General features: G+C 36.1%; 1 protein-coding gene across 10 annotated transcripts in view; it reads left to right on the top strand.

Annotated features, from left to right (window-relative positions):
* The window catches only part of slc15a4 (solute carrier family 15 member 4), a 163327-nt gene that overhangs the window by 37902 nt on the left and 98469 nt on the right, over nucleotides 1-26956 (top strand). For all 10 annotated transcript variants that reach the window (XR_012383625.1, XR_012383628.1, XR_012383631.1 and 7 more), the window contains 1 exon segment: nucleotides 2481-2661. Coding sequence is in view for 1 of the 10 variants with exons in the window: in NM_001320529.1 (NP_001307458.1) it covers nucleotides 2481-2661 (181 nt within the window). In the remaining 9 variants the exon portion in view is untranslated.

The following is a 26956-nucleotide window of genomic DNA, read 5'->3' as shown; positions in this document are numbered from 1 at the left end:
AATACACAAAAAATACACTTCAAATAATTAATTTCCAAATGAAGCCATTTTATTGCAGCACACCTCTTTGCCATCTTTCACTTGAAGCAAAACAAAGATAAGTGCAGGGTAGTTAAGGATATTCTGTCAAACTAAGGAATGCCTCTCCAGAGTCTAAATAGATTTTCAGATTTTTTATTAAGATTACCAAAATGTTTTTTTTTTCTTCTGTGAATTAATTCACCACAAAACTTAATGCATGTTGACAAAGTATATAATGTAGAATTCATTCAGACTTTCAAACCTCTTAGAACATCTGCGCTCAGAAAATGACTTTTGCTGCTTGTTCAAAACACTTATTTAAAATGAATTATTTTAACACAATTCTTAGTTTTTAGAGGGGTGGACAGTTTAATTGTTTATATGTTAAATGTACTTAAATTTGTTAAAATATTAAGTTAACTTAATCAGTTTGTGTTGGCCCAACATTAGGGAACAGTGTGGAACTCAGCTTTTTTTTTTTTTTTTTTTTTTTACAGTGTGTGCAACCTCGAGGCATACCTGTCAACATAGGGATGTAAAAATACTGAATACCCCCCTCCCAATAAACAAAACAAAACAAAACAAATAAACTCAAACACACCCAGTCTACACAGAAGAACTTCCAAAATGACCTCAGACTCCTTAATGGTAATTCAGAGCTTTAAATGATAGAATACATAACAAACATTAAAAGAATTGAAAAACATTGACATTAATCCACTGTTTTGTTTAACAAACAACAGAGGTGTCTCATTAAGAATCCACTGATCTAAAATCAAAATCAAAGCATTAAATTACTTTTGTAACTGTTTATGCTCATTTAAGAGAAAATTAGTTGTGTTTAAAATAAATCATGCCTGGATGGAAGAGCTTACATTATACAATCTGAATCTTATGCTTTTAAATGGGCTCACCTAACGCTACCCCTCATAGTGATGTCACTATCTCCATTGAATACATTGTGTCTGACATTGCATCACTGAGATATTCAGTCTCAGCCAGCATCTTCAAGGCTGCTTCCAGATACTATAACGTTAATGGAAATTAAGTGAATGCAGCCATTTTAACATTAATTTCAACTTACTGTCAAGCCGAAATAAAGCGAAAGCACAATTCTCTTAAACAACTCTTGCAAGTATACCACATTTGAGGCTCCTTGATGCTGCTTTCACTTTTCATAGAAAGATTAAAAATACAGGAGAAATACCGGAAAATACTTTAACGGAATGACAATGGGATAGAATTGTAAAATAAAGGAAAATCCCAGCAAAAACAAGAGGTTTGGCAAGTATGTCTCAAGGTAATGACTAGAGTTTTTTTCATAGGCAAATCTTGCTCATTTACTATTTCTTCTAAAATGAAAAAGTTTAAATTCTTGTTAGTTTTATAGATTTTTTTTTGAGTGTGTCAAAACTGTTATGAAATTCTGAATCAGTAAATTCTGATTCAATAATCCCAAGTGGTACTAAATGATGCTAATTTTGGTGCGCTCGTCTTGCGATTGTTTCAGAACTTCCTTGTCAGCTCCCTATAAAGTAACTAGGAATATTAAAGGCAGAAAACTACTTGCTCTACAAACAAGTGTGCCCATGACTATACAGTTAAAATAGAATTATACAATAAGAAAATATCAGTTTGCAAAATTAAGCAGCATAACGAGTCTAAAAATGAATGGAAGTGAATGCGAGCGGAAGTCTCAAGCCTAAAAGATTCAAATGGCTGTGCCGGCTTGGACGTGGAGAAGAGGTGAATACAAACACTGCACAATTTATTTTCCCTCATGAACATACACATTCAGTTCCTCATTAAATGCTTATCAAGCAAGTTATTTTATGTTTGTCAAAAAATTCCTAAATTTCCACACAAAAAAGTCACCTCCCAGCAACAGATTAACAAACACTGCCTGTTTTATTAAGAAATAAACTTCCTTAATGCTGTAGCTTTTTAATTTTCCTTCTCAAAACTGTCCTTCCAAATCTGTCACAATTGCCAAAAAGTCCTGCTGTGTGAGATTCCCTTTTTTATCCTCTCTGCTGCGTTTTCCATCACACATCAGTCGCACGTGAAAGGAGCAATCAGCCATTTATTAGGAAACAGGTGCTCTGACGCATGCTATTCAATCCCCATGTGATATTGAAGTACTTAACAAGTGATTAATGATTTTATGGGCTATTAAGAGACCTGTCCTTCCACCTCACACTGAATGTGGAGTTTTACATCCAAACACCAGCACTGGACACATGAGGGCGCTACTGTTGCTGGAATGTTCCTGCTTCTCCCTCTCTTTCTCAAACACTCTCCTAGAATTCTCATTTGAGCTTGTACTTACTTTCTCGACGGAGGACAAATGGAGAAGAACAAAGCACCTGAGCATTACGAGTGACCTACACACTGCTCTCTCTTTGTTCGTGCCTGTGTTCTGTAAACATGACTTGTAATTTTGCCCCTGTTTCTCCCAGAATACCTTCCGCTTCCCTGCGGCCTGGCTGACCATGTTTGACGCCGTGCTGATCCTCATGTTGATACCCCTCAAGGATAAAGTGGTAGACCCCATCCTCAAACGCAAAGGCCTGCTGCCCTCGTCTCTGAAGAGAATCGCTGTGGGCATGTTCTTTGTCATGTGCTCGGCGGTGGCGGCTGGTGAGTCAACAACACACACACACTGAATGACACGCATTTAGTGTGCTATAACACACACAACAAAGATTTATGGCAGAGTCTGTGAACCTGTTTTTTTGTTTTGTTTTGTTTTTTAAACTGTGAGCTGTCTCTTTGTGTGTTTGTTGTACTGTAAAACCCGATGAGGTCAGAATACTCAAAACATTTGTGGAAACTTACTGCCTGTAGAACCTGTAAAGTAAGTAAGTAAGTAAGTTCGCCCTTTGGGTCAAAGTAACCTGCCTTCGCTAAACCAAGCAAAAAAAAAAAAAAAAAAAAATACAGCAGGTAAACTTTATTTCAATTCTTATATCTGTTTTTCGTGAAAAAACAACCTCTTGTTCTTCACAAACTCTGTGAATCTCTAGGTTTTCCCTCATCAGTGTGCAGAATTTCATCAATGTTTAATCAGAGGGCAACACTTGTTTTTGACTGAAGATAATGGTTGATTTTTCTATTGTTAAAAGTTATTGTATAAATCTAAAAAGGTTTTAAGACAGCATTTATAAATGTTAGGGTAGTAGATTCTTATTTTGTTTGTGTGTGTGTTTGGATGTTTGTTTGTAGGAGGGCCTTATCATACACCCGACGCAATAAGGCGCAAGACATGTTTGGTGGGATTTATTGTAATTTTCAGACCAACACAACTTTAATTTTCCAGCTTTTGCACCACATTGTTTAAATGGTAAATCCATTTGCACTGCTTTTTGGACTAATTGGCATTTCGGTCTAGAAAGGAGTTGTGTTAAGGTGCATTGTTGGTGCGTTGCTATTTTGACGAACTAAAATAGACTGCGCAATTGACCAGCTAAAACCTGGTCTAAAGTCCAGCACAACGCTTGTTAGTTATGCGCCTTAAACACTTACACATTGCTAAATAGACACAGGATGTACAGCAATTCACAAGTACCTTTACAAATTAAAAAGAATTACAGGATTAAAATATTACAAAAAACATTTTTTACATAATTATAAAACTACTGCTTCCATGCCTTCTTCGTCTTGGGGGGCTTTTTTCAGTTTATTCATGACTATTTGCTTTTGTGCAGTATTATTATTAGTAGTAGTATTTATTATATGCATATTTATATTTATTTTAATAGATACAAGACGTTTTGGAGACATATGCAGACAGGCATAACAAGGAAGTTTGTTTGGATATTACTCAGTTGACCAGTCTTTGTTATTATTGTTAATTTATTCATTTGCTGGAAATTAGAACGGAATTTAGGAATAGTTTTGAAACAATTTTTTACGCTTAACAAACCAAATGAAACATTTAGGCTAATGGATGTCTTCATTTGGAGTGCGTACAACACCGTTTCCTTATCCACGAAAGAAAAGGAGTAAAGTAAAGAGTAAAAGTAAAGTGAATAGACAGAGGGCGAATGGAGAAGGCTCATTGTTTATCTTCGCTGCAGATGTTCTGTTTAACTCGCTAGTGTTTCGTTCAGTTTTTCCACTTACAAATTCTGCCATGTAAATAGCAAATGTGATTCTTAAAGGGCAGGGGAGATGAGACTCTGATTGGTTTAATGCACATTATGTTCAATACACACCCATAACTCATTAGAAGTATAAGCTCAACTCTTTTAGACCACGTGTAAGGGCGCAAAGCATTTTTTTCCATCATTAAAATAGCAAAAGTGGATTTAGACCTGCCCTTATCGCTTTTGCAGCATGCGATTTAGACCACAGATCACAGAGCATGTTTGTGCTACTGTGTGCGAGTAGTTTTTGTGGTGTAACAATGGTTTTATAGCTAGTGGGCCAAAAATGGACCCAAAATACAACCATACCCTAAATGTGTACAGCCTGCATAAATTATGGAAATAGAATACACACACACACACACACACACACACACACACACACACACACACACACACACACACCACACACACACACACACACCACACACACACACACACACACACACACACACACACACACACACACACACACACACACACACACACATATACAAATATGTATATATGTGTTTTTTATGTTGGGGTCATAAATAATAGAAAAAGTAAACAACCTTCAAGAGAAAAATGTAAACAAAACAAAAAAAACAAGAATTTTTTTTTTTCTGCTGTTAAAATGGTGCCAGGATTAGTTTTTGACCCTTAAGTCAACTTAACACAACATTTATGTGAACACGGGTATCTCTATTAACATGCAGCAGTACACTTGTTGTTACAAGGTTATTCTCGAATTGAATTATAGAATAAGTTGTGCAATTTGTTTGCATAAATCTCACAAACTATTATCAAAACAATCGTTATGATTAAGTGTTTGTAAGTGATAGAATCTGTTAATGTAACTTTATGTAACACACTATTTATATTTACTTACATACATTATAGTTGTGGATCAGGCAGTGAATACTAGTGTTGTCACAATACTGGAATTGCTAACTTCAATACTTGATAATATTCTTGCAATTCCTTGAAATATATTAATATTCAATATTATTTTTGATATAGCAGGGACACCACCTCTCCAACCATGCAAAGACAAACACCCACATTTGTTTTGTAAAGATAAACAAGGCTACAATGTGAGAATGAGGTATATTTTTACATTAACAAAAACATTTCAGGTAGTGCACTAGTTTCTGTGCCTGATGATCAGGTTGTTGTGGTCCCAACCTTCAACCAGCACCCGTTCATACCTACTCTGACCTAGGGTCATAAGCCAGAGATTAGGGCTGTCACGATAATCATTATTTTGCAATACATCACTAGTCAATTGCAGAGAAACAAAACAAGTACAAACAACTTTTAAAAATTTGGAGTAAAATGAACTTATTAAATTAATTTCATCTTTTTCAGTTTGACAGTATGGTGAGGTGTGTGTATGAATTACGTCAGTACATCTTTTGAATGTAAAAGCACATTTTAAATATGAGTTCATTTTTGTGTTGAAAGGTCTGTTACGGTGGTGAACTTTCATTTCAGACTTCATAAGGTTTATATGCTGTGTGTTTTCTTACATGTGATGTTCTGTAACACACACACATGCTTCAAAACACTGAGGCCTGAATTGCACAATCATGCATTCTTAATTAAATGGCTGGGTGTATCCAGCTACTTCACAGTGCGATAAACTTCATGTTTCACTACATTGCAGGATCATAAAAACTGTATGATCATTTTAAATGAAACCGTGCAAGAAATGTGCAAAGCAGACTCATGCATCACATAAGGGAGTACATTTATGGGATCAAATTCAGTTTGTTTTTGTCCTTCATTGCATCTTAAGAAGGTTGTTCTGATAAGCTGGTGATCTGATTTTTACTAAATATTGGCTGATATTTATAATTAGTAGTGGTATTATATGTTAATTAATTAATTTTTTTAAAAGCCATCGAAAATTTTTTTACACAAATCGAATAAATAGATCATATATATTTTGCAATGTAAAATATGTGCTGTAGAAAAAAAATACTTAATTCTTTAATTTTATTTTAATTTTTGCTTATAGTTGTTTTATAAATGGGTATCATTTAACTAAAGTACTATTCTTTGTGTTGTTGTTGTTAAATCAAGTATTTTCTTTTAAGGTTTTTTACTTAATTATAAGTGAAACATTAATGAGTATGACACTTTTTATGATTTTTTTTCTGATAAATTTAGTTTTTTTGTCATTGTTCAGTACCATTTAAAGCTTCCAAATTATTCTAACATCCTGATTTGGTGAAACAATACTTTTGATAAAACATTTGTATTACCAATACAATTGTGCCATTTATCTTCTATATTATTTGAAGAAATATGCAAAAGAGTAGACATTTACTTGAAATACAACTCAATTGTAATTTTATAAGGGCGTCATGTTGGCACAGTGGGTAGCATGATTGCCTCACAAGAGGGTTGCTGGTTCGAGCCCTGGCTGGGTCAGTTGGTATTTCTGTGTGGAGTTTGCATGTTCTCCGTGTGTTGGCGTGGGTTTCTTCTGGGTGCTCTGGTTTTTTGGATTGCAGCTGGAAGATTATCCGCTGCATAAAACATATGATGGATAAGTTGGCGGTTCATTCCACTGTAGTGACCCCTGATTAATAAAGAGAATAAGCCGGAAAAAAGCGAACGAATGAATGTAATTTTATCACCCCGATTAGAGAGTAATTAAAAATGACAAATGTATTATTACTATTACTATTATTATTTTTATTACTGTATTATTATTTTTTAATGACCTAACAAATGACAAACTCCCAAACCAGTAGTTTTCACCCTGTGGGTCAGCAGTTATTAATAATATTTTAATATTTGTAAAAAATAATAATAATAAAAAAACTTTAGTCATAATTTGATCTTTAAATATAAAAAGGGGGAAATAATTAATACATTGTTACTATTCACTATTCAGTTTCGTCGACTGGTTCATTAATAACCCACTAATTTATAACATATGGAGCATAGATGGTATCATCAGGTCCAGTGCTCCAGTTCTCTGTTGCTTGTGACTGCTCGGCTGACCGGAGACCTGCACTCGCTGAACCCCATGCAACCAGGACAAGATTTGACATGTGAATGCTGCAGCCTATGCACTGTGGTGGAGATGTTAAGGTTTGAGCGGGGTTGCAGGTACTTAAAGTTATTCATTGGACTTCTGCAAAATGGAAAAAAGCAATTCCAGCATTATGGATGGTGACATTTGCAGTAAAAGCTTAAAACAAATTCACAGAGAAAGTATATGTTGGCATCATGTTTTCTAAAACATCTAACCACAGAGTTGTGGGATCAGGAAAATATCAATCTGTAAACATTTTTATGTTTTAAATGAGGAAAATAAACATGCGTTATGGATGTTACCAAAAAGAAAATGATGTGAGTTTACAGTACACAACATACTTTGTAGAAATTTTGTAAATTAAACTGCACAACCCAAAGAAATACCGCTAATCAAAAGGATAAGAGTTGACTTACTAACGAACAAAAACGACTGATTTTATTTGGCAATTTTGCATTTATGAGGAAAAACCTTTGTTATGGATGGGACGCTTCTCTGTTATGGATGTGACGGATGTAATATTGCAACTTGTGTGACTTTGGTGAATCAAATATAGTTGTTTGAAAACACTGACCGAGATATTTTAAGTATTTTTATAGGACTGCCCAAGCAAACAATGTAGAAAGGGTTTCACTATTTTGGTAAACTTGATCTCATTTAATAATTTTTTTAATGGGTGTGTTGACATTTGCATGGAATTGCTAAAAAAATCAATTAATTAAATAAAATTGCTATTTATCGAACTCAAAGAAGCAACAAGGACATATTATTAAGGCTCTTCACTTGGGAAGCGTTGTCCAAGTATGGAATTGCGGCACATGGTTGCCTGTTTATATGTAATGGAAGCGTTGTGGCCGATAGTGTGTGTGTGTCTCTGTTAGACCAGATGTCACCCGGTCACCATATGGTCAAAATGAGCAAGATCATATTTGTATTTGCTCAAATCTAACAGAAACGTCGCATGGGATAGGGACAAAACTTCTGACCTGCTCAAGTCTAGTCGGAATCCACATATGTTCCATGATCGCTCCTCTGACGGTCTACTTAGGACAGTCTCTTTGAGCTTGGTGACCTGTTATTTACATTTTATTTTTTTTCAAATCAATGCCAGTTTTTTTTTTTAATGAAGACAGCTGGGTCTTGTGTATCAATAAGTTACAAACCTGCCACAAATAGTGGATTAATTAAAGAGCCCCTATTATTTTGAAAATGACCTTTCATGCAGTGTGTAACAGCTCTAAAAGAATAAAGAAATATTCATCTGAGCTTTAAATCTAAAAGTGCACAGTGAATCGGCTATTGATTCTATAATAAAATAGTCGACTTAGAGTCAATTATATGAATCGTGTTGTTGGGTTCAGATTTTTTGCCTGAACGCATCAACATCAGTATGGTACATCACCAAATATGAAATGCCTGATCCAATAAATTGTGAATGCGCCTTTCCCCTCAGGCACTAGCAGATCTTATGAGATCACAGGACTAATTATGACACGAAGATGACGATCAGTGACAGAAGGAGTTTCGGCTGTAGGAAATAAAGAGTTAAAGTACATTTTTACAAAAATACCACAGTATAGCCAACCTATTGCTGTGTTTGTTCTTGTAATTTTTCTGCTTTTTGATACAATAAAATACAGTAAATTACAACGTGGGATTCGCCGGCCATTTGCTAATGAAGTAGCAGCAAAGACTATAATCTATGAGATTTTTTCAGACTTTGACAGGGACTTTGTCAGTAACTGTTACAGTTCATATGGACCAGTTTCTTCTTTATCCGGATCATACCATGTACAGTAAGTCTAATTAAAACTGTTGCCTCGTTTTCTGTAGTTTGCAAAATATGTGTTTAATTATGTGTTGTCACTTGTAATTGCGCCGTGAAGCTTGTAATCACTTATCTATTATACTGTAGATCAGTGCTTGTACTCTATCTCTTAGGTTAAATCTGTATGGGGATATTCACATATTGCGTTCAAAACCATGTTGGAAATGCAACATGTGCTTCTTCCATTACCTATTTAAATGCATTTCTGAACTCGCGATCCTCTGCCGTTTGCTATTGCTATGGCAACCATCAGCTGTTTCTACACAATTTTTCAATTTATAAAATAGTTCAACTTTTGGATAAAACTAAATGTGTAGGCGTTTCTCTCTGTCACGCGCTGAACCCTGTTGTCCAATCACAACAGACTGGGTCATCAGACCAATCACCACAGATTAACCTCACGCAAAGAAGGGGTTTGAGACCGAAGGAATCGCTGAACAAATGCAATATGAGTCGTTGGGATAATTAGGTAAAAATGAATGTATATTATTAGATAACGAAAGTGTTTTTTGACCTTGCATGCATATTAGCCTGTTTTGGAGACCCCCAAAACCAAAATTTATAATGCATAAAAGCGGCTCTTACAAAAATTGTAGTGGGACATGGAGACATTCGTAATTGGGTTTGTGGGCCACGAGTTAAAAAAGGTTAGCAACCACTGCCCTAAAAAATATTGTTTTCTTGTATGCCCTTGTGGTTTGCTTTGGGAAAACATCTCGGCATTTGAATTGATGCACATTTTAACACGGTTTTTGATATGATTTTCAGATGCTGAATCAAGACATTATGTCTGTATATGAAGAGTTCAGATGCAAAAATCTATATTGCTCTCTGAAAATTCCATCGAAAATTAACATTTTTCTCAGCCTCCTATGTTTATGTTGAGATATTTTACTTTAAATACCAGGCAAATGACTTTTTCTTTGCCATAAAAGTGATATTAGTGAACATACACACAGGATCCTGATAAAAAATAAATAAATAGAGGAAAATTTCAGGCATTTAGAGTTTTTTGCATCTAAACTCTTCATATATTATTACAGTATAGAGAGCCTGGTAGTAAAATGGAGACAAGTTTGGTCATCAAATTTGGTGTTCAGTATTCAGTTGAATTGTTTTCAGGTGTGACAAAAAGGTGTCCCTAAGAAGTAGCTGAATAGTTCATGAGAACTGTATTAACAAAAAAAAGCAAAAAGTGGAACTTTTTGATAGATCTCTATCCAGTTATCGAGAATGTTTGCATTTTTTTCGAGAACCCTGCATTTTTAATCACAGCACCGTACATGCTACAGGCAAAACATGACTGATAGTCCTTAGTCAGCTTTGTCTAGAGCGGTGTAATGGATCAATCAGTCTAAAAAGAATAAAAATAATTCCAAACAAGTAGTCTCAGTAGACACAAGCCACATCACAGACTGTGCTTATGAGCACTGTGACATGAAACTATATAATAAAATGAGAGCGATTTGTGAGATATCAGCACAGGAACAACTGTGTCAGATTGTGTTTTCTTAGCACTGTTCATCTTAAACCAAGGCATGAGTTCATCTCAGAGGTTACTGCATTGCCATCCGTCAGATAAGGTACAGTGACTCCAAGATGGCAGAGATTGGATGTAGAATGAGTCCCCCACAAACACCCACACGCTCTTGACACATTCACACAGACCACTGATCTCTCCTCTGAATTCTGTCACTCCTGTCCAACCTTGAGCCGGCTCTATTGAACCCTGCAGAAGGTGGATCGATATCCACGCTTGCTCTGACAGTTAATATTCATACAGCCCACTGTCTTGGAAAATACCAACCTGAATCAGCACTTTTACACTTTTCATTATTCTCGCCTTCCTTTTTACCATATTTTAACAGACAAACTCTAAATATACCTTCGACGATGGCTCGTTTTGAAGACGCCAACACTAGGAATGCTTCTCGAAACCTAGTGATTTGTCTACCTTGATAGCATTTTTTGGGTCATGAACATTGGATACACTTGATGTTACCTTACTAAAATTAGATCTCCTCATGACTCAACAATAAGAGTGGCTCAGAGCTGGTGTGAAACTGTCACCACAGGGAATTGTACACCAGACACTAATCTCAGCACCACATCTTTAAACGAGCACACCAGTTTTTTTTAGATAGGCTTGTTTTGCAACTTTGCTAGAATTAAACAGTTGAGTTTTAGATTTTTATTAAATTGGATTAGACTATTAGCATCACACTCAAATGAATGTTTTAATACTAACGTCTCATCTTTACATAGTTGAATTGTGCACAGACAGAAAAAGAAAGGGTTTTGGCTAGCTTTCATACAGTAAATATAACCACTTGCTAGCTCAATGGACCTTGTCTCGTGTAACCCCACCAGTCTTATGCCACCCAACCCGCTCCGAGCTGGTATCGAACCGGCGAACTTCTGCATGGGAGTCGGTTGCTCTACCATGGAGTTTAAAGATGTCTGTCGCTAGAGCACCTTTAGAGGTCAGAGGAGTGAGGTTTACCTGCACAGCACCTCACTAGCTGGCCTCCGTTACACTAACCCCCCTAAACCTTACTCCCATCTGGATCATGGCACCAACCTACACCACCCAACCCGCTCCCAGCTGGGATCTAACCGTTGACCGCATGGGAGTCAGTTGCTTTAACAAGGAGGCTAAAGATTCTGAAACTTGTATATTTGAACCGAAATACAAAAGTTAGTACATGTATCATTCTTTGCATACTATAGTTTCATTTTTACATTGGCCTTATAACATGATGTATCTACAGAAGGGTTAAAGTTTAAAGGGTGAGATTATAGAAACTCTTGGTCATTTTTAAGCACCAGTGGTCTAATCTGATTTAATGATTTATGCTAAGGTAAGCTAAAAGTGCTCACACCAGAACTGAGGATTGGCTAAATTGGTTAAAAAATTGTAAAACTGAATGATTAAAGTTCAGACTTTAAAGGAAAGGCATGCTATGTTTCAAACAACATACTTTTACTGTAAATAAAAACGAGCTGCATTAAATTCCAAGTTATGGGTTGCAGCTGTCCGCTGCGTAAAACGTGGTGGATAAGTTGATAGTTTATTCCGCTGTGGTGTCCACAGATTAATAAAGGGACAAAGCCGAAAAGAAAATAAATAAATGAGCTGCATTACAAAAGATGATGGAGACTGTAAACATCATTTTGACTTGCCTGAGAAAAAAGAAGAAGTGAATCTCATGCAGGAATGTCGCTGGTTTGAGTTTGTTCTTCCTGTATTCATGTGGGTTTTCTTCTGGGTTTTCCAGTTTCCCCTTTAAAGTAGAGCTGAAGATCTTTGACCGAACCTGAAGTAACGGGCTTAATTTTTAGCATTTTAAACTGGGCCAGACTTGGGCAAGCTCTGGCTTGCACGGTAAATGAACGGTCATGTGATGCATAACAATTAGCTTGAGAAAGTAATTAAATCGTTTGTTACAACATCAAAACCCATCCCGGTGAAGCAAATGATGACGGAGAAGTCAAAAAGAGTGAATTTTGTGTAGTGGGAAAATGTACAGCAAGCTGACAAGAAAAATAAGAAGGTCACTTATTACATTGAAAACGCTGAAAATTAAATGGAGGTTTTTGGCTTGTGGAAGATGAACAAACAATTCTACCCAAAACTTGCAGAATTAGCCAGAACAGCAGTAGTATCACGATTGCCTAACAGCAAGAAGGATGCTGGTTCCAGCCTCGGTGTGGTCAATTGGCATTTCTGTGTGGAGTTTGCATGTTCTCCTGCATTTGTGTGGGTTTCCTCCAGGTGCTCTGGTTTCCCCCATAAGTACAAGAATTTTCTGTAGTGTATATGTGTGAATGAGTGTGTATGGATGTTTCGCAGTGATAGGTTGTGGCTGGAAGGGCACCTGCTGCGTAAAACGTGCTGGATAAGTTGGCGGTTCATTCAGCTGTGGCGCCTCCAGATTCATAAAGGGACTAAGTCAAAAAGAAAATGAATGATTATTTTTATTGAGAAATAATAAAAGGAGACTTAATTTTTAAGCTCTCAAATCATTTTGTTAGAAAAACTATAAAAAAATGTTAGATTATTTTAATGGTATAGAGTGTTGAGTAGTGTAAAAGATCCCTATTGCTGTGTTGTGCACAATGTTACAAGTTGGTGACTCACATTATACATTATACATTATTATACATTATACATTATTATACATTATTTCCCCAGGAAGAATCCCTTATCTGCAAAATATATGCTTGAGAAGTGATACAGGAGATGACGTAACATCATGTGTGAGCGAAATATTGTTGCAAGACTGGAATTTCTCCAAATCAGGATTGTGGTTTACAAGAAGCTTGTTATCCAGAATATCTCTGTGCTGATTTGCAGTAAAAACTACAAAAAATCCTTTCCACAGACATTTCATTGTCCTGCAACTTGCTCTCTGATTAGATATAGGTCATCGCTAATGTCATTCACATTTCGCACAGCAATATGACATGTTCAGATATTTAACCTACTTTATTATACTTAGACATCAGTGACACATTTGTGTTTCTTTTTAAACGTGATATTGATTATTATCTATATTCAATATATTCCCTTATCACTTACACTCACCGGAAACTTTATTAGGTACACCTGTCCAATCGCGCGTTAACACAAATTTCTAATCAGCCAATCACATGGCAGCAACTAAATGCATTTAGACATGTAGACATGGGCTGCGTTCGAAACCGCCTACTACTCAGTAGGTGCTGCATTTGAATTTAAACGTACTACTGGGCCGATAGAAAAGTATGTTCTATACAGTATGAACGTGAAAAGTATGAATGGAATTCGGACGTACTACATCCGCTATTTTGTCATGGTCACGTAACCAACCTGCATCAATTACGTCGCTTTACTCCCATTCATGAATTCGCTCGTGGGGCATCATGGGATAGCGCTGCATGCATGGGATGTGCACTCTAGAATCTCGCCGGAAGTAGTAAGTCATCCAGGTACTTCTCGCATACTGATTTTCGAATTCTATGAATTCGGACATACTACTCTGCTCGCATACTGATTTTAGTGTACTATATAGTATGGAAGTATGCGGTTTCGGACGCAGCCATGGTCAAGGTGATCTGCTGCAGTTCAAACCGAGCATCAGAATGGGGAAGAAAGTTTGATTCATGCCAGAGGTCAGAGGAGAATGGCCAGACTAGTTCGAGCTGATAGAAAGGCAACAGTTACTCAAATAAACACTTGTTACAACCGAGGTATGGAGAGAAGCATCTCTGAACACACAACACATCGAACCTTGAGGCAGATGGGCTACAGCAGCAGAAGACCATTAGGTGCCACTCCTTTCTGATCTGATGAATATCGATTTCTGCTGCGACTTTTGGATGGTAGGGTCAGAATTTGGCCTCAACAACATGAAAGCATGGATTCATTCTGCCTTGTATTAATGGTTCAGGCAGGTGGTGGGGGTGTAATGGTGTGGGGATATTTTCTTGGCACACTTTGAGCCCATTAGTACCAATTAAGCATCGTGTCAACGCCACAGCCTACTTGCGTATTGTTGCTGACCATGTATATCCCTTTCTGACAGTATACGCATCTTCTGATAACTACTTCCAGCAGGATAACGCGCCATGTCATAAAACACGAATAATCTCGGACTGGTTTCCTAAATTGACAATGAGTTCACTGTACTCGTATGACCTACACTGTCACCAGATCTCAATCCAATAGAGCAGCTTAGGGATGTGGTGGAACGGGAGATTCGCGTAATGGACGTGCAGATGACAAACGTCAATATGGAGCAAAATCTCTGAGGAATGTATCCAGTACCTTTTTGAATCTATGCCTTGAAGCATTAAGGCAGTTCTGAAAGCAAAGGGGAGTTCAACCTGGTAATAGTAAGGTGTACCTAATAAAGTTGCCTGTGAGTGTATGCGAACAAGCCTCAATATTTAGGTAGTCTCCAGAAAATTGTTGAAGAAATCAAGCCTGAAATCATGTAGTATATACTCCACAGAGCAAGTTCTCTAAAGGATTGTTAATTTTAATCTCGCTGTTTTAAATAAGTTACAAAGGTTAATTATTTTAGAATGGATGCAGATTCATAGCATGGCTTAATAAATCATAGTCTGTGATGTGTTTTGAGGGTGGCACGGTGGCTCAGTGGTTAGTACTGTTGCCTTGCAGCAAGAAGGTCACTGGTTTAAGACCCAGTTGACATTTCAATTTAGAGTTTGCATGTTCTCGTGTTTGCATGGGTTTCCTCTGGGTGCTCCGGTTTCCCCCACAGTCCAAAGACATGCGGGTATAGGTAAATTCTAGGAACTAAAATGGCTGTAGTGTATGGGTGTGTTTGAATGAGTGTGTATGGGTGTTTCCCAGTACTAGGTTGCAGCTGGAAGGGCATCCACTGCGTAAAAAAACATGCCAGAATAGTTGATGGTTTATTCCGCTGTGGCGACCTCTGAAATAGAGACCCAGCCGAAGGAAAATAAGTGAATGATGTGTTTTGAGGTAAAACGTTACATTCTGGTGATCCTTGAGATCAAATTGGGGCATGAAAGGATCGCTTTAATTCTTTATTTGTTTGCTGTATTATTATTTTTTTTGTAAATTGGTAAATAAATATTATTTTAGTGGAGGAAAGTATTCCTTTTGATACACTATTTAAAATAAATGAATAAATAAATGGTAGAACCACGAAACTGTTGGCAGTCCAAAGCAAAACTTAATGTTGAATCTTGATTTTAAATGAGAGCACAATCTCGCTAAACACAGCTTTGAGTTGACCTTCACATCAGAAGTGCAAATAAATCTCTTTGAGTAGGTGTCTCAGCAATCCTTCCAAAACTTTGGCGCTTTCCCTCCAACTGCTTTTGGCTGGCTTGTTTGGATGTGTGAAGCTTTGTACACACTTGATGCCTATAGGAAGACAGCACTCTTTTTTTTTCTTTTTTTTTTTGAGATTGTGTCCAGACTTTCTCAACGTGTGACTGGAAGTTCTGTGCGAGTCATCGAGTGCCTGTTCGAAAGGTTGTAGAAGACGACACCGTTGACAGGTCGGCAGTATCTCATTGTTCGGTTTGACTGCTCCCAGAACTCCAGTCAAAGTCCCCAGTCCAATTCCAGCTCCTGCCCAGTGGATTAAACCCAGCTTAGTCAGCCTGACAGTGTTCACCGCGTCCAGACATTGACATATTTCAGACTAAAGCACTTTTTGAGTGAGATGAGTTTTGGGAGATGCGCTGTGGAGTGTGAGGAAAGTATGAAAATCGTTCTTTCCCCACCATGCCTGTCTTACTCCCTTTGACTCTCTCAGACTCTTTTTAAACCACTGTCAAAGTCGGCATGGTGTGAGAAAGCGAGAGGTTTAGACATTTTTAAATTCCTTATCTGTCTCAGCTGCCATCAAACTGAATAAATGTGGGTTTGTAGTCATCATGGGGGATTCTTTAGGCAGTAAACACCTGAAAGTTGAGAAAACCGTCGAAATAATGAGAGGCTGTCGTCAAGTGTTTTGCTGCGTGATTGCAGTTTTTCAGGTGTTTGCTTCGGTTGATTTGCTTTCACTTCAAAGTAATTGTACCTATTGACTAAATGACTGTTGTCTGATGCAGAGTTTTCTTGTGTAATCTTTCTTTTGAGAATAATCTGTATTGAAGAGTGTTCAGGCCTGACTGAGATGTTTAATACAATATTTTATTTTATTGTTTTTTATTTATTTTATTTTTTTATTATATTTTATATTTTTATATATTTTTTTATTTATCTGACTGGTGTGTACAACAACATTTATTTTATTTTTTATTTAAAATTGTATATTTCTTTATTGTATTTAAAAAAAACTATCATTTTATTATTTATCTGACTGGTGTTAAACACAGCTTATATTATTTTAATTTTACAATTTTTGTTTTTTTTTTGTTTTATTAGATTTTTATGGTCTGGAAAATCAAGTTATTTTAAATGAGTTATTTTAATTTTTGAATTAAATGATCATTTGAAGAATTTAGATGCAAACACTTCTAAAAGGCATTTGATATTTTCTTTTAAAATTGTCTCCTGTATGTAGGCTCAGTAATTTTACTTTTATGGTGACAAATAAGTTATTTTCTATGACTTCCAAGTAAAATAACTGAACATAAACCTAGGAGGCTGAATAAAATGCTCCATTTAGGAGAACATTTCAGACGGCATTTAGAGGTTTTTGCATCTGAACAATTTTTATTTATTTATTTATTTTTATTGAATAATCCGTATTAAAGAGTTTTCAGACCTGACTGACTGGCTATTTAAAACAACTGTTATTTTATTTTCTATTTATTTTCATTATTATTATTTACATAATAATATGCATTGAACTGTCAGTATTCAGCCGTGACTGACTGCCGTGTTATTTTATTTCATTTATTATTATTATTATTATTTATTTTTATCTATTTATTTTGTTTTATTTTTTATTTGTTTTATTTTCAGTTTTTTCTGCTATTTTAATTTTTTTTTACATCATTTGATTTGATTTCATATAATTTGCTTTATTGATTTATAACGACACCTATTGACTAAATGGCTGAAGCTTATTTAATGTCATTTGTCAAATGTAAAACTTTAAAAAATCCCTGCAAACATTTTCTTATCTACCTTCGAGTTCTTCCTCAGGAGCGTTCATTCTAACAAGCTGAAATCTTGTAAACGCAACATTTACTGGCTTACTGATAAAAACCTGTGCAGCCCAAAGCACTCCTGTAAATTGACTAAAGCCAATCAATCAGATTGGAGCTTGCAGTTTTGAGAATGTTCTCTGCAGTTGCGTACTCTATGCGATATACAAACGTTGTTCAAGGGCTGTCTGATTCATAAGACCAATAACAGCCTAGAAAACTCAAGACGTAAAAAGCATGTAATTGCTGTTTTAAAGCTCTCTGAAGTCAAACCAGAACATTTGTGGCTTTTAGTCCACGCTAGTCTGTTCATTCCAAAGTCATCTACAGCCTGGAGAACTCAAAGAAGTACACTTTTAGCACTTTCACACTTAATTTCTTCTACTGTACCACAGACCAAAACACATTAATCTATTTACTGTATTTCCAGGGGCATGAACATATATTTTTTTATCCACGAAAATAGGAATTACCTGCCAATTCCATTTGCATCTGACATGCAATTGCAAGTATAGCACAGTTTTGTTTTGCCAAGTTGAGACTAAATATTGACTCTTAAAAATGTTAATGTTTCCTTTGAGTTGTCTGCTTTAAACACTTAGACACAAAAATAACTACAGATATTAAAATACAGCTAGAACCATTTAATTGGCAAAGAAATCCACCCACGTCAAAGATAACTCTTAGGGTAGTATTTTAACACATCATTTGTCAATCAGTGGCTCTGTTTACACACTGTATTAAGATTTATGTCAAAGCCATGAAAAATGGGCAATTATAAATAACAGATTTAAATAGTAAAACTTAGAAATGTACAGTATTAGACCACATTCAAAATGTTGATGCCCATGTGGTTGCGAAAGCATTTTAACAGACACAAAAGACCATGCACCTCCTGCCAACTAGATCTTGAGCATTATGGGTTTTGGAGGTATTAAACTTTGCTGTTTTAAATAGTAAGCTTGGTTTGGGTAAAAACAAACAGATAAAAATATCTTAGCAGTCCTGGTTCCAGTACAAATCCATAACTTTTTCACAACATTTTAAAAGGTTTCACAAAAGCAAAGACTAACGCTTCTGCTTTCCATGATTTTTTAAATAATAATTATTATTTTTACCTACTTGTTTGTCTCCTCTTGCATATTTATATTTTTGTAAAATTAGATAAGAGCACAGACCCTTCCCTGAAATAAATTCTGAAAGTATTTGAAAGAGTGTAAATTGAACAATACAACAAGACGTGTCTGATATGTCTGCATGTGAAGTGATCGACCAAAACACATCTTAAAGGGATAGTACACACACACACACACACACACACACACACACACACACACACACACACACACACACACACACACACATGCAGATGTTAACATGCAAATACTGTATGCATATGATCTGTTTAATCTTGATTGCGCTTCTTTAGATTATGGACAAATTAATTTGGGCTTTTATTCACATTGATCAACATGCATACATGCACATACAAAATAAATAAAAAATAAAAAGTTATACTTTAATTTTTGAATTAAATTTAAGTAGTTTAAACTCGCATCAATTATACTGACAATAAACATCAAGTTAAAACATAAAATAAATAAAGTTGAAGCCTTATTAACTTATATGTTGTCATGACTTTTTAATCATTATTTTTTTATTTATTTTTTATTTTTTGCAGTGTAAAATATACCTATGGAAGCTTAAATGTGCTGCTCACACCCCAGTAAACTGTATTGGTTTAATTTAGTTTATTTTATATTGAGATATATTGTGTTTACCTGCATTTTATCCCTTTTGAAGCATAAATATTTTGGTTGAATGTACTTTGAATGGAGGGACTGAAAACTCTAAGATTTTGTGTGTGTTTGTATTATTTGTTTTGAAAGAAGGAACTACATTTTAATGGATTTTGCAAAAGCAGGGGATGGATAAATAAGGTTTTACAAATAACAAAATTTAAAATGTTACAAAAATTATTATTTTCTACATAAATATAAAAACACCACCTCCATCACTTCTTCGCCCCAGGCTGCTTTTTTCAGTTTATTCATGAAAGTTTGCATTTGTATACTGGTATTAATATTAGCAGTATTATTTATTTTTGGGGCTGCATGGTGGGGCAGTGGGTAGCACGTTCACCTCACAGCAAGACGGTCGCAGGTTCGAGCCTCGGCAGGATCAGTTGGTATTTCTGTATGGAGTTTACATGTTCTCCCCATGTTTGTGTGAGTTTCCTCCGGATGCTCCAGTTTCCCCCTCTTTCCCCCTCTAGTCCAAAGACATGTGGCATAAATGAATTAGGTGGGCTAAATTGTCCATACTGTATGTGTGTGAATGAGTGTGTGTGTGGATGTTCACCAATGATGGGTTGCAGCTAGAAGGGCATCCGCTGCATAGAACATGTGCTGGATAAGGGACTAAGCCGCAAAGAAAATAAATAATTTATTATGTGCATTTATTATTATTATATTATTATTTACATTTGCTTTAATAAAAACAAGTTTAGATTTGTTCAACTGTCAGGTTTTGGAAATGTATTCGTCACCATATGGGGCATAAGAAATGGACGTGTGTTTGGATATAACCACACTTCATTTATTTGTTTTCTGGAAACTAAAACTGAATTTACAAATAGTTTTGAAACAAATCTTTGCGCTTAACAAACAAAAGGAAATAGGTAGGCTGATGGATGTCTTCAGTGGAGTGCGTACAACACAGTTTCCTTATCCATGAAAGTAATAGATTAAAGTAAAGAGAAAAAAGTAAAGTAAAGAGGCTGAATGGATCGTTCTTTGTCCTCAAGCAGATGGTCCGTTAAACTGATTTCTTACTAGTGAAGCGTTCAGTTATTACGCTTACAAAGTCCGACATGTAAATAGCAAATGTGCCATGGTGCGACGAAACTTACTCTTAAAGGGAATGGGAAATGATACTCTGATTGGTTTAATGCACGGTAAGCTCAAAACACACCCATAACTTATCAAGAGAATAAGCACAACCCTGTTAGAGTTTTAGAATGAAAACGATCCGCGTCCACACTAGCGTTTTACCCAGCATTTCTGAACTGCTCTCCGTCTATACCAAAACGCTGAAAACGCACATCACGTGAACACACACACTCTCGGGCAAGTGCTGAAGCATTTCAACCCAGATGAGAGCTGTGCTGGTCAAACTGCTCATCAAGCATCTCCCGCTGGATCTAATCTCACTATATTTGCTAAATGAGATATTTAATTAATCTTGTTGTCTATGTCTAACGACATATTCCCCGACTTTGGTCTTTTGAATCGATTACTTGTTCTCAGGTATCCTGTTTTGGCTGAGCGCAAAGATAAGTTAATAATTAATGTATCCACGTACATTCTGTATATTGACTGAGCGCTTGCCTTTATTTCCTATAATGTATAAACTTATTGAGCGTTATACTTGCATAATGGCTATTGCTGATTATTAAAACTGACATTCAGCAAAGCAGAGGATACATTTCGTATTTTCAATGAAAATGAACGGAGGCAGTGATGGTATTTAGGCTCTGTTTTATTATAAATATGCTTACAGTGAAGATGCAGCACGACGCCTCAACATTTCTGCTGTCTGTTAATATCAAAATGAAAATACGCAGTTCCTTAAATCATGTTTTCGTTTTATTGTTGAGAAAGTGAAACAACGTAGCCAGGAGGATGTGAATAAGGTTATAAAGTACACTGTTCCCTTTTGAAGATTTACCGGACATGTCCTCCAGGGTCTGTTTTCCATATCAAACTTGCGAAGTCTGAACTTACAGGGAGAGGATGCGAGACTGAACTGTGTGTAGGCTACTTAATATTGAGGAAAAGCCCCAATCAAAAAGGCGAATGTCTGCAGCCCCGCCTCCGTTTTCAGATGTCTCCTTCCCCCTTATTAGCCTCGGTGTACTTCAAACTTTGAACTAGTGCACAGGCAACTTGGCATTTTGCAGCGTTTTCATTTTGGTCAGTGCAACAGAAATGCAGCTTAGAGAAGACTTTACGATTAATAAACTGTGACGAATTAAAGCGCAGTTAATAGTGACATCATCTAATCGTTGCATCCTTATTAACGATATCAGTACAGTGTACAAATAGCCTTTTCTACAAACATGTTTTCGGCTGCTCGCACCACTCGATTATGATGACTTACGCTCTGTGCAGCCTTTAACTGCAGCTCGTGCTGTTATTGAACAGACGCACGCCACTTCATAACTATAGCGGCCGTTTGTCGACTGAACTAAATTTATTTTTGATATCTTGGTCACACTGTTTGGAGGGGCGGAACAAAGTGCTTTGGGGGCCGACAATTGAATAGCCCTGCTGTAGATGGTTAAGATAGAGCCCTATATCTGCTTGAACCTGAAGTTTAAATAAAATGTGGATGAATGAAACCACTAACACTCGAGCGGCATTTAATTTTAAATTACAGTTTGGTAGTTAAGGCCTTTTGATATTTGATTTTCTTAAGAGAATGTTTGGTCACCCCTCCATGTCCAATATGACAACTTGTCCTAACAGCTAAGAAACACAGTTTAAGAGAGAAAAAAAAAAAATGAAGAAAATGACCTTGGGATTTTATGACAAAGCCTGAACAGAACAGGCATTGAGTCTCGTATGCAGCGCACAATACAGATGTTATCTAATAATAACCGTTGCTTTGATGTAGCCAAGAGCGGAGGGGAACTCATTGGCACACTCTTGCAGAATCAGTATTGTGTAAACCACATTCATATCACACTCTTTGTGTGTGTGTGTGTGCGCATTGTAGAGATCAAACTAATGAGAACCTTTGGGACTCAGGCTCCGCTTCTTGAGAGAGAAAGAGAGCGTCCCATCCTTTGTACTCCTACTCAGTGACACAGACTGACTCATTAATAAACCACTACCTGATACAAGCATGCTTTAAGGATGCTTACTATGTGTGAATGGATTCTATAAAAATCTCTATGCGGTTATGAGGGAAAACTATTAGTGCATGTGTGTGCGTGTAATTCATGGAGTGGTGAGTGCGTTTGACATAATGGCTCCCACTAATGGGGCTTATTATATAGATGAGATATCTGGGGAAATGAGTCTTTTAGTGCCCCTCATTAATACTCAACCTATAGCATTCTAACTCTTCTTTCTTTTATCCGTGTTCATTTTTAATCTTTTCCTTTGTTTTCCTAGTCCTGCTCGGTTTCACATTCCGGAGTACATTAATATACGCACACTCACACAAATGTCACTTGTGGGCAAACACAACTTAAAGGTAAATTGCAGGCAATTATGCAAAGAGTCCAAGGTTGTACGGAGTGAAATATCAGCAAATAATGACAAATAATTGCAGCTTTTATCTGAATTTCTAAAAGATCCGTGACTCATCGTGCTGAATGAATTCCCAACAGGAAGAAGAGCAAAGAGAAAGTTGTGTCTTTTGAAAGCTGTTTGTTTTGCGTCTGCTGTGTCATGCAGTCGTGGGACTGTAGATGGATAGAGTGAGATAATGTCTGTTATTCAAATAATCTGAAATGTGGTCTTGCTAGACTTCTGCACACACTTTTCACTTTGCAGCCCTCAGATTTATATATTTTCTTTTTCAAATGAGGGATTCAGAATCATGGGAATTCAGTATTGCTTTTTGTCTTTGCACATTATAGTGCAATTTTTTTCCCTTTCTTGTTTGTGTGAATCTGTTTTTAAAAAGCTGTAGATGGTGGTATCACATATGGAGTTAGACTTTTTTTGTTATGAAACTTAGTTTTATCAAATTAAGGTAAAAGTTTGATTGTTCACACAGCTACATTACACATCAACTAAAGCAGGGCTGTCCAAAGTCGGTCCTGGAGGGCCAGTGTCCTGCAGATTTTAGCTCCAACTTTCCTTAACACACCTGCAAGGATGTTTCTAGAAAACCTAGCAAGAGCTTGATTAACTAGGTGTGTCTGATTGTGGTTGGAACTAAACTTTGCAGGACACCAGCCCTCCAGGACCGAGTGTGGACGCCCCTGAACTGAAGTTTTAAATATGATATCGTAGTGTACCACGCCTTTAAAGAAGATATTTAAAAGAATGTGGAAAACCTGTAACTATTGGATTGCTTAGGAGAAAATACAAATAGTATAGAAGTCAATGTTTAAAGATTTCTCACTTTCTTTAAAATATCTTCTTTTGTTTTCAATAGAAGAAATTCAAACAGGCTTGGAACAAGTGTAGGGAGAGTAAATGATGACAGAATTTTCATTTTTGGGTAAACTGTCCATTTAAACCACTTTTTTTTTTTTTTATTAATTTCAGTAATATTATTGACTAATGTGAAAATGTTCATCTGATTTATGTACAGTGCAGTTTGTACAGTAATATTTTCTGTCTTTTATTAGATATGAAAAACTTGCTTTACTTACCCAATAAAGTGAACCTAATTGGATTTGCATTTTAAACATTAAATAAATGTTAAAAATATATTATTTTTTATTTCATATATTGAGGTTTTAGTTATGATACTCCCAAAATAATTCCGCAGAAATCCGCAGACTTTTACCAAAATTCTCCACAGAAATAGCAAAAAATGTCCACAGATTCCGTCTGGCCCTACTCATCATTCTACTCTCTCTGTCACCTTCTGACATTTTTGATCTCCTCCATCCATACGTCGATCAGTGTGTCCGTCAATCCAGATTTAACTTTCTTCATGGATGACTGGACATTTTGATTTTGCATTCATTCATCCATCCATCCATTGATTGATTGAATGGTCAGCAAGTTCATTATGGGTTAGGGTAGGTGTAGGGCATTACAAAGTTCATTCTCAATAGGGCAGCACCCATTTATGTTGAAATCTGCCATGATTTACTCACTCTTGATAAATATCTATGTTCTGTTAAGCACAAATTATATTTTAAAGAATGTTGGAAACCTGTAACTAGTAGAAAAGACAAATACTAAGGGTATCAATGGTTATCCCATTTTAATAACAGTTTGCAAACAAAAATGGTCATTTTTATTTAGAGTAAATTACATTGGCTTATTTTATATTGCTTGTTTTTATCAATGCAAACACCAATCGGAATGTGATAATATATGGAGACAGCATTAGTGATGATCTCTGACCCATACCCATAATCTTGTATCGATAGTTCAGTTTAAACGCCATTGTGTTTTTAGTTTATTGCCCCATAAATTCAACCTGATGCAGCCAGTTCCCTGTAAAATTTACTATGATCTTGTTGCAGTGGACAGATATGTGAAATACAGAGTACTCAGTAAGATTGACCACACCTCCTCTGAACAAATACAAAATATTTTCTGATAATACAATTCATGTAAAATAGCAACATTAAAGCTTGTTAAATATACACTTAGTAAAGTTTACATATATTATATCTGTAAAATATTATCTGTGAAGTTGTTTAAATAAAGAATATAAAATGAGCACACCCTGTATTCAAGCTAATATATACAGTACCACTTTAGTACTTTATATATTATCCTGGCTTTTGGTATAATGCAGCCATTGACACACTGTACACTCAACAGTATTGATAGTTGTATACTGTAAATGTTGTCATCTATTACAATATTGTCAACCATTATGTACAGTACATTACCATTAAAGCTATCTGGCATTAATAAGATAAATTTGTTCTGTCACATTTTAACAGTCTTTGTCATATTTCTCTACCATTTTCTGAAGAAAACATGAGAATGTTTAAGAGAAATTTGCAATGAAAATGTCTGAATACATTTTGGTTTGACCAAATCTGTCCACCAAAATTTTTCACTCTATCAGACTTTTTCACTCAGCATAGTCTTTCTCGTGTTGAATACAATTTTCAACAATGCACTCACATGTCCCTGTAAAATGTATTTATTTATTTACTGATGCTAAATTTCACTGTGCTTTTCCAACAAGACCATTGCAATCTGAACGCTGTTAGTTTCAGAATAATTTACTTCAACCAGAGTATGGATTTGATAAATCTGACCGATGCAGTAGGTTAAATGAGTTTACTGTGCTTTGGCTACAATAGGTACAGTAGTTCAGATGTGGACCACAAGCAAACATATACTGTATAAGCTCAAAGAGCCTCTCTTTTCTTCGTTTTTGCCAGCCTTCAAATATAATGAAACCTTCAGATATAATGTCACAAGTCCATTGTGCGTTTTTTTTTCTTCTTCTCTTTCTCTCTCTGTTACTTTTGCTGTATTTTCACACTTATAACAATGACAGTGTCCTCCTTTGTGCAAAGAAAAGTCTTGTGACAGTTGTCCACCATCTGATTCCACTGCTGTCAGCATTACATCTGAGAATGATTCAATGGGCTCTTTAACACTTTTCAAAATGTCAAGAAATTAGTCCTCCTTAATAAGTGTTTTGGTTTAACATACTGACATGCTAATCACAAATAACCTTAACTTGAAAACCTTTTTAATTCTATGTAACTATCAGCAGGGTGTATTTGTTTGTGCAACAGCACATTAAATCACATTGATTATTTATAAATGGTCATATTTACCCATTTACCCTTATTTCAGCTAATCTAAAATGATTAACTCATACCCAAGAATGATCTTTTTATCTATGTTGTTTGTCTCATTTTTAGCGTCCAGTTACACAACAACGTAGTCAACAATGGAAAAATCTGTTTCTTAAAATGCTTTAGTGTGTATGCCAGGGCATTAGGTAGCTGTCATCTTGTTCATAAAGAACGTGTTATGCCGAGTTCAGACTGCATGATTTTCCAACTAGTCGTGTCACAGATGTTTTCACACTGCTTGACTATCTGGGCTGGCGTTTCGTCGCTGCTTTGTTTACACTGCAAGATGTATCAGTGACGGGGACATTCACATTGCATGACTTTACTATAGGGAGAATCACTGACAACCTCGTCCAAACTACGTCTCACAGCCAAAAACACTTAGTATTTCTTTTGTTATTAACTACATAATAAGAAAGAAGCCTTTAATGGGGTTGAACATGTACATGTTTGCTCACCTGGGTTTAAAGGGAATTAGCCATTTCTCCACAACTTAAGTTGATAATAAACTAATTTCTTTCTGTATAAAACGTCAAACAGACACGGTTGCTCCTGAGTCCTGTCAAACCTCCACTAGTTTTCCCTCCATTTCGTGGGTCCAAATAAACCGAAAATGAGCGCTTTTAACTTCTCCCCAAGCCTCCCGCTGGCCTGCAGCAGGTATACACACACGCACACACAAGTGAAAGCTGCTCTCTCATTGGCTGTAGGCGATCGCTGATGTTATTTTCAAAGCTCAATTCACACGGCATGATTTGCAT

Source organism: Danio rerio, chromosome 8 (genome assembly GCF_049306965.1).
Source record: "Danio rerio strain Tuebingen ecotype United States chromosome 8, GRCz12tu, whole genome shotgun sequence".
Classification (NCBI taxonomy): Eukaryota; Metazoa; Chordata; class Actinopteri; order Cypriniformes; family Danionidae; genus Danio; species Danio rerio.
The sequence above is the reverse complement of the archived record's forward strand: the minus strand, read 5'-3'. Positions and strand labels throughout refer to the sequence as shown.